The sequence below is a fragment of the Arvicola amphibius genome, chromosome 7, assembly GCF_903992535.2.
Source record: "Arvicola amphibius chromosome 7, mArvAmp1.2, whole genome shotgun sequence".
Classification (NCBI taxonomy): Eukaryota; Metazoa; Chordata; class Mammalia; order Rodentia; family Cricetidae; genus Arvicola; species Arvicola amphibius.
Window position 1 is genome coordinate 69,457,510 of NC_052053.1, and position 8,834 is coordinate 69,466,343.

The 8,834-nt window shown below is 56.3% G+C and overlaps 1 protein-coding gene across 3 annotated transcripts; it reads right to left on the minus strand.

Moving 5' to 3' along the window:
* Positions 1–1,047: 1,047 nt before the first annotated feature.
* Positions 1,048–7,582, minus strand: Trmt61a (tRNA methyltransferase 61A). Of its 3 annotated transcripts, none has more exons than XM_038336944.2 (4): positions 7,486–7,582; positions 6,677–7,036; positions 3,606–3,872; positions 1,048–2,146 (listed from the first exon to the last, which is right to left on the minus strand). In XM_038336944.2, exons 2-4 carry the CDS (start codon positions 7,005–7,007, stop codon positions 1,872–1,874), a joined length of 873 nt encoding a protein of 290 aa, XP_038192872.1. In that variant the 5' UTR covers positions 7,008–7,036; positions 7,486–7,582; the 3' UTR covers positions 1,048–1,871. The 3 variants fall into 3 exon arrangements, with proteins under 3 accessions (XP_038192872.1, XP_038192874.1, XP_038192873.1); XM_038336946.2 differs by having other exon boundaries at positions 6,677–7,201; positions 7,486–7,536; XM_038336945.2 differs by lacking the exon at positions 7,486–7,582 and having other exon boundaries at positions 6,677–7,479.
* Between the last annotated feature and the right edge of the window lie 1,252 nt (positions 7,583–8,834).

An 8,834-nucleotide genomic window follows, 5' to 3' on the forward strand; every position in this document is an offset into this window, starting at 1 on the left:
AGATCTGACAACCTCACATATAAATAAATAAATTAATAAATAAGGGATGATTTGCTGAACAGGTGATGCACGCCTTTAATTCCAGCACTCAGGAGGCAGAGACAGGCAGGTCTCTGATCTCAAGGTCACTCTGCTCTACAGAGCAAGTCCCAGGCCAATTAGGGTTACAATGAGAAACCCTGCTCCATCCAACAAACAAACGAGGAAGATCTGAGCAGAGCCTGAGAGGTACGAAGCTCAGAGCTAAGTTCTGTACCGAGTGGAACTCCAGTCTGAGCTGGGCTCCAAAGGCCCACAAAATATAAAAGCAGAATTTGGTTAGCCCACGGGACAGTAGGTAGATTGGGTTTTTCCAGCCTTGGTAACAGTTCCTCACCCAGGCCTTGGTAACTTCCATATGACATCTAGCCTTGTGAGCTCCATAGGGAAGATATCCTGGGCCTTGCTGGCTACTGGCCTACGTGTTCCATAACCGATCAGAGAACGCGGGGCCAGGCAGGGTGAGTGGCTGCCAAGGGTGCACAGCTTACAAGCTTTTAGGAACTCCTGGCTCTGAAATGACATGGCCCAGGGACCTCTTTCACATCCTCCAGGCCAGGCATTACGTTAAAGCCTCCCCAGGCCTTGGAGGGAGGGATAAGCCCCTTGGAGCAAGGCTAGTGGTCCAAGGGACCCTGAACAGCCCTGAGGGTACATATGCCTCCCGAGCCGTGGAATTTCCATCCACAATTGATGCTGTACAGGGAATGGGCAGCCTAGAAAGTCAGCACCAGGAACATTGAGTTAGGGAAGGGACGTGGAACAAGAGCTGCAGAGGGAAGCCTGGTGCCGAGCCACAGAGGTCCAGTACTCCACCTCCAGGGCCAGGAGGTGGCCACACTCGTGCCTTTGTGAGGAGCCCTGGGCTGATGGCCTAGAGCTTGGACAGCACCCCTCAGAATAGAGAGGAAGGACAGAGGTCAGATGCCAAGTGTGGGGCGGTGGGCCTGGGTACCAGCCAAAGGACAGCCCCTTCAGCAGGCGGAAAAACAGTCAACGCGGTAGGGGGTAAGACAGAACATTTATTGCTCCACTAGGTACACTCAGGGACCAACAGGACACAAACAATTCTCCCAATGGCTGGTTCCATGCATCAGCGGCAGATGCAGGGCAGCCCCACACCAGACCCAAGGTGACGACATGTGCATCAGGGCCATAGCCAGAGCTCCTAGGCCATGCGCCACCTCTTTCATGGCCCCTCTCTGACCCTAGCTCCAACATGGGCTTGAGAGATCACTGGAGGCGAGGACCCGCCTACTGGACTTCCTTTGCACAGGACGAGCCTAGTCTCAGAGAACAGCACATCAGGGGTCCTGGGCACAAGTGTGCTCACACATGGCCCATGCAGCACTCAAGACTATGGGGTCACCTCCTTGGATCCCCAGGCCAGCCTGGCTCCAGCCCCAGGGATACAGAGGAGATAAGGGCAGGGCTAGGCTTTCTGGGTTAGCTCAACCACAGCTTTTGGAGCCTTTACCAGGGAAGGGACAGTTTACTGTCTCTGTAGGTCAGTTCAGGCTTCAAGCAGTGCCCAGGGCTTCCTCTGCCCTCAGCTTGTACCATCTGGTTTCAGCAACCAGGAGAGCCTCTGGCAGAGGGGACTTCATGTCGACAACAAAGAGCAACCAGGACAGAGCCTGGGGGGAGCAGTGATGGGGTGGAGGCTTCCCTCTCAGAACAGGGCCAGCCTACTCATCCCCCTCAACTACCCAGGAGGCCCCTGCCCCCAACCCTGCCAACTATTTCTAAACACAAGCCTCACAGGCAGTGGCTGACCATATAAGGCAGCCTCTGGCCTCCTTGCTTGCTCGTGGTATTCCTGCCCAGGCCTGCTAGCCTGGAGTCTTGGTGGCGAAAGTCAGGTAGCCAGTGTGGCCCACAGTCTCCTTCATGGGTGTGCCACTACGGAAGGGGCTGGCGTCGGGGCCCACGCTGACCTCCGAGTTGCTGGCTCCCAGGTCAGGCAAGGGCAGACTGATGGTGCGCACACTGTAGACCTGCGGCAGCACCTCCAGGGTGCTGAGCTCAGCAAAGCCTCGGGCTGCCAGGGCCTGGCACGTGCGCTGCACCTGCTCGATGCACGGAGAGAAGGAGCAGAAGCGCCCACCTGCAGGAGCAAGACACAGGATCAGAGGGCAGCGCCAGTGGTGTCCACAACCCATCCTGGACCTAAGGCTGGACCTAAGGCTGGCTCAAGACTGCCTGCAGACTGTAAGCCCTCAGACCCAGGAACCATGCAGGGGCCTGAGGAAGCTGCAGAGCTGTGCCCTATCTGCTGGCCCATGTGGCCCTCCTCCCTGCAGGAGCCCAGCTCGGCAGCCAGGACTAAGCCCAAGATGTCTGGGTTTCCCTGGATGCCAGTAGGCATCGCTAGCCTGCCTTGTAGGAGGCAGTGGAGGGCTGGGGGTCAGGGTTGTCAGAGTCAGGCCCAAGAATAGCTCTAACAATAGGGTAGCATAGGGCGGTGTGTGGGCAGCTGCTGTCACAGGAAATTAGAGGCTGTCGGTGGCTCTTGGGAACAGGAGGAGCCTAAAGAGAGCACAGTCTGAGCTCCTCCCTGCTGCCTCCCACTGGGGCAGCCCACAGGCTTCACTCAGCCTGCCCAGAGACTGAGACACCCTATCCGTATCTTGGCAGGGGATCATGAGCAAGTCAGGGCAGGGAAGGAGTGTGTACAGATGTCCCTGGGCCTGGTACCCACAGTGCTCCCTGACACAGGACACCTGGCAGGTATGAAGTAGTCCCCTACTGTGCCTGATGTCAGCACAGAGAGCAGAAGCCACCAGAGACAGGCAGTGCTATCAACACCAGGAACACAGAAAAGGTATGCAAATCTGGGAAAGAGCCCAGAAGAAGGGGACATGGGACAAGACCCAGGACACAGGCACAGGTGCCTCTGGCCTACTCTGTGGAGGCTCACCTGCCTGGTTTGGGCCCTGCATCAGGGCCCTTCAGGTGTGGACCTCCAGGCTTCCCCTCCCAGCTCCAGGCCTCCTCAGTAGACACAGGGATCTGGGCAGTGCCTGTCTCAGAGGCTCCCCCACCCTCTGCATGGAGCCTGGAGGCAAGCAGCCCTGGCTGCCAAGCCTGCTTCTTCTCCAGAAAAGGCAAATCCCTGGGACTCACCAGCAGTCTCTCTGGCCCAGGGCCGACCTTCTCCAGGCCTCCCCTTTGCTCCGCCTCCACAGCATCTTCCCTAAAAGGGTCCAGCTGCCCGGCACTGCAGCATGGGTGTGGGGGAGTCTGCAGGAGATGGCTGGGGGCAGGGGACTGCCTATGACCTCCATATTGGATCCAGGCCTGGAGTCCTGTCTTGTAGATCCTGCCTGCACTGGAGTTGCCAGGGCCTGGGACTCAGTGAGTTCCTACCTAGGCTGAAGAATGGGACCCATCTTTCCCTAACCCTTGTCTCTAGCCAGCCCAAGTCAGTCCTCACTTTGGGCCAAAAGGAGCCCTGGTCTGGCCATTGCTACTGTGTGGCCTACAGGAACCTGGAACTCCCTGGGTTCTAGATGATCCAGAAGCTCAGCCCCCCACCAGCACCCTTATCAACACCACCAACACACCTTCAACCTTGAGGGCATCCCAGGCATGGCCCACAGCTTCCCAGGGTGATGGGATATCCAAGAAGACAGCATCAGCCACATGGATGACACCAAAGCCACTGCGGCACACATCCTGGGTGTGCACAGTCACCCACTGGCTCACGCGATGCTCCTGGAACTCCTCCCGGGCCTTGTCGGCCCGCTGCTGGTGGAACTCCACTGTGTGTAGGTGGCCAGTGGGGGCGATGCTGCGGATGATGGCATGGGAGACAGAACCACTGCCTGTGCCTGGCAGGACAAGACAAGAGGATTGAAGGGTCATCTGAGGACTATACCCACCCACAAGAGCTCCCTGTCTGGGAGGAAGAAGGTCAAACAGGCCTAAGAGGACAACTGACCCCAGGGTCAGAGGGGGGTATCAAATCATGAGCTGTCTGCTCTTGGCAGCCTCGGCCCTGGGTTTAGGATACTGGGCTGTGTAGAATGGGCACAGGAGAGGACACGGGCATCCCTACCCAGTGCATATACAGAACTTAAGTCTGAAGCATGGACTCTGGGCAGGGCTAGTGCTGGCCTGTCCCATCCTGACCTAGCCTCTTCTAAACTGTGGCTAGTCCATGAGCCTCACTGACAGCTGTCCCTCATGTTTTCTACCTCCTCCCATGAGCTCCTTGACTCACTCAGGTCAGTGGTTGGCTCATCCTCCCCACACCTCCAACCCTGCTAAATCCACCCCCACTGCACAGGGGCAATTCTACCTGCTCTTGTTTGAGCTCACGTGACCTAAAGTCAACCCGCTCCACCCTTCCCATAACGTCACCAGTCTGTCCAAAAGCCTCCACTCTTCCTTAGAAGCAAGGCTCTTCACCTGACTTCATATACTCCAGGACCTGGGCTAGCCTGTGCCTCTGCTCACCCTGTAACTGCCCTTCCTGCTTGATGACCATTTCTAGCAGTGTACCCACCCTCTTGACCCCGCTGTAGCAGCGCTCTTACAAAACCCCAAACCTAAGCCGGGCAGCATGGCACACACCTTTAATCCCAGCACTCGGGAGGCAGAGGAACTGCCTGCCTGGTCTACAAGAGCTAGTTCCAGGACAGTCAAGGCTACACAGAGAAACCCTGTCTCAAAAAACCATAAAACAAAACAAAACAAAAACAAAAAACCCTAAGCTCAAAGTTAGACCCCATCCAAGTCTGATCTCTCCAAGACCCAGGAAGTGACACCCACCGCAGGGGCCAGACTGTTTAAGACCCACTCTGCCATCCCACCTCCAATCACCAGTGATTCCTCTCCCACCTCTGGGCTTCACCCACCAGGTCCTTCCCCTTTGCTATCTGCAGACACTGGTCCTGCCTCTGTTCTTCCTTTTTTTTTTTTTAAAGACAGGGTTTCTCTGCGTAATATGTGCTCTGGAACTCCCTTTATAGACCAGGCTGGCCTCAAACTCACGAGATCCACCTGCTTCTACCTCTCAAGAGCTGGGCTTAGCCGGGTGGTGGTGGCGCACGCCTTTAATCCCAGCACTTGGGAGGCAGAGGCAGGCGGATCTCTGTGAGTTCGAGGCCAGCCTGGTCTACAAGAGCTAGTTCCAGGACAGGCTCCAAAGCTACAGAGAAACCCTGTCTTGAAAACAAAAACAAACAAACAAACAAAAAAAAGAGCGGGGCTTAAAGGCATGCACCAACACCACCTGGAGCCTCTGTTCTTTTTACCACTGTCAATCAGATCTACGCTCTGCACAGTGGCCGGGCTTACCTTCCCATTAAAGGGCGGCTCCAGACTCCTAACAGCCCTCTGAAGGGCCCCCTCTTGCTTCCCAACCTCATCTTCTGTTCCTCTGCCCTTACTTCATGCCCCAGCCAGTGGCCTTCTTGCCAATGCACACCAGCACTGCACCCCACCTGGGGTGTGCGCGCTGGCACTGCACCCCACCTCAGGGCATTTGTTTTCTTTGGCTTTTGGTCGCACTTCATCATTTTTAGCTCAAAGGTCACCTTTTCAGATCCCCGACTTTCTGAGTTTGGGGAATCCCACTAAGCCATCCTCACCAAGCATTCCCGATTATAAGCCTCTCACAATCAGTAGCACTGAATGGTCACCAGGCTCACTGCCTATTTTGTCTTTTTGAGGGCAGGAACTTGGTACCACATGGGAGCACTGGAGTGTGCTGACTGAAAAGGGGTGCGGGCCAGAGAGAGGCTAGTGCCCACCACAGGCCATGCAGAGAGTTGTTAGGGCTGGCTCTCAACTCTGCTGTCCACTGTCTCCCTCTGCAGGGAGAGAATGCCAGGATAGGGAGAACGGGAACCATAGTGACCCCGAACCCGGTTCTTAGCCCACCACAAACACACCACCAAGGATCTAGTCACATCTGGTCCAGGACTCATCCCTGTGGGAGATACATGATAGATTGCTGCATGCAGTGGCCACAGCACCTAGGGTGTGTACGAGAGACAGCTGGCTCTCATGCACTTCTACCCCCCCACCCTGTCCTTGTCTCAGTGGCAGTGTTGATAATCTTTACTGAACTAGGTGAGGGGCTGACCGCGAGTGTGTGTGGGGCTGAATTTTCACTACAATGAGCTCTTGGGATAATCAGCCTCCTTCCAGGAAGGCCGGCAGAGAGATGAGCAGTCAGCACCTTGGCCAGCACCAAACAAGCCTGCTGACATATCAAAGCAAGCCAGGACCCTCAGAGGGCACCGCTGCCTCCTCTTCTTCCTCCTCCAACCCAGGTCAGTCCCCATCAGAGGTCATTTCACTTCCTGCAGTCACACCCTCCCCACCAAGTGGAGTTGCTAGAATAGAAACCAAGTGATTCAGCATACATCTGCAAGAGGGCTTGGCTGTACACTATTTTTTTTTCCCCAAGACAGGATTTCTCTGTGTAACAGCCCTGGCTGTCCTGGAACTTGCTTTGTAGACCAAGCTGGCCTCGAACTCACAGAGATCCGCCTGCCTCTGCCTCCCTAGTGCTGGGATTAAAGACGTGTGCCACCACCACCTGGCTACTGCAAACTATCTTAACTGTGGGTCTGAATCCCACCTTATGTAGGTGCTGAGCTCTGAAGACACCAGAGGAGCTCACCTGATTCACAGACCACAGAACCGGGTCGCAGCTCCAGCATCATAGTGAGTAAGGCAATGTCGGTGGAGTAGAGGATCTGTGTGCGGTGGGGCAGGTTCACTGTCCAGAGCTCAGGAGTGGGGTGAAGCACATACACCCAGCCGCCTTTGCTGCAGATCACCTTGGAGCCAAATGGGCGGCCGATGAGGTCCACTGAGTGGCGCAGGACGCCATGCCGGGTCTGGGTCTGTGCCCCACGCTGCACACGCACTGCCATCATCGAGCCATGGCCCAGTGACAGGATGGCTGTGTCGCCTTCCTTGATCAGTTCCTCGTACGCCACGAAGCTCATTGTGTTAACATCTGCGAACTGTCAGAGACCTGGGGAAGCGGTGTGTGGGCGTGGGGCGTGAGGCGTGAAGTCAGAGGACCAGGAGGCAGGATGAGGATCTGTGTGGGTAGAGGTCTGTGGGGCCCGGGTTCTGAGCAGTATGGGGCAACCCAACAGAGCTGCACCCTAGCCAGACAAGTGCAGCCCTTCTAGGTCTGGAAGAACACAAGAGACAGCGCACAATAGTAGAGGCCCAAGGATTCCCACACCAGAAGGACCAGAACAAAGTCCTTATTCCTCAGCTGTGAAGACGGTGGCCTCCGAGAGGCGTGCAAAGCGGGAGAGCGAAGTCACCTCCAAGCCAGGATTACGCGGAACCCCTTCCCCGGAGTACCCCGAGCGGGCTCCCGACGGCCCGGACGTTTCTTTGTACGGGACCTGCAGGCAAGCCCGGAACGCCGCTCCCACCCTAGCCGCGTGTGCCAGCTCCGAAACTCACCCAGTTTACACCGGCTTTCTGCTCCACACGTGGCTCCGCAGCGGCAGCCACACTTCCGGCGCTTCTTTGATGACGTCAACAACAACGCAGAGATTGCTGGGAGACTCTGCTCTGTCCTTTGCGCGCTCCCAGAGGATGCTTCCTGGCTGGCGTCTCCACGCCCGTGGTCTTCTGTGCATAATTGCGCGTTGCCTAAGAGATCCGAGCACTGTGCAAAATAAAAGTCCTCTCCTCGCCAGCGGTTTGTCTGTGTGCCGCCTTTTAGGGTTGCCCAGAGCATGGAGCTTCTGCCCGCTGGATACGCCTTCCCCTAAAGTGCACTTTGACAACTGTGTAACACCAGGGCTTCTTATTAGAACCCACCAGAATATTTAGTCATTGCAAACAGCTCCGAAACACCCTGCCTGGATCCCAGGATGAATCCTAGAAAGTGGAGACGGAGGGCAGCGGTGGGGCACCCAGACACTTTGGCCATAGCCAGGCCAAGTATAAGGAGCAAGGGTAGTCTGGAGCATTCCGCAAAAGTGGCCCTAGGCCAGGCCCTGCTGTCCCGGGCATCTTGAGAGCTGGATGAACTTGGCTCACGCGTGGCCTGGGGGAGGAGCTGCTGGAGACCAGGAGGAAAGAGGAAGCTGTAGGAGTGTTTTGTCTCAGCAGAGCTGAATCAGAGCCCCCATGGAAAGGTTCTTCCCCAGAGTGGAGCATGAAGTGGAGAGGGGAGGAGCTCTGGGGTGGGGAGTAAAGAGCTTTCCTGCGGTCCTCAGCTAGTGGAACTGGAGGGCATGAGACTTGAGTTACTCAGAACCAGTAGCAGTGACCAACTCTGGGGTGCACTCTCCAGCAGCCAGGCTACTGTAGCCTGGTAAAGTGGGGGTAGCACGGCTCCACAAATATGCCCTTTCTAGAGTCCTGCTGGCTAGTGGGACTCCTCTGGGGCCAGACTAGGCCAGCCTGTGTGAAGGAACCAGGTTCCTGACATTAGACCTCTCCAGGTCTCTGCCCTGGCTGGCCTTGATCTGGTAGCCTGGAAGGATAGGTAATGAGGCTTTCTTGGTCTCGCAGGCTGGGAAGGCACAGCTGTTAGCTGAGATATCCCAGCCCTTGGCTCCACAGTCCTTGTTCTAGTGGGCTACTTCACTCCCTGATGGTGCACAGCCGAATCCACACCCTAATTGCTCCTCTGGAGAGTTAGACTTTCCACTTCTCCTCGGAGGTTCCTCTTCCCCAGCCTCTCAGCGGCATGACTATGTCTCTAGATGACTTCAACAGGGGTTTTCCCTTGGTCCCAGTTGTCCACTGTTGCATCCCGTGTCCCTCTCCAGTTCACCTTCTCAGAGCTAGCAATCGTC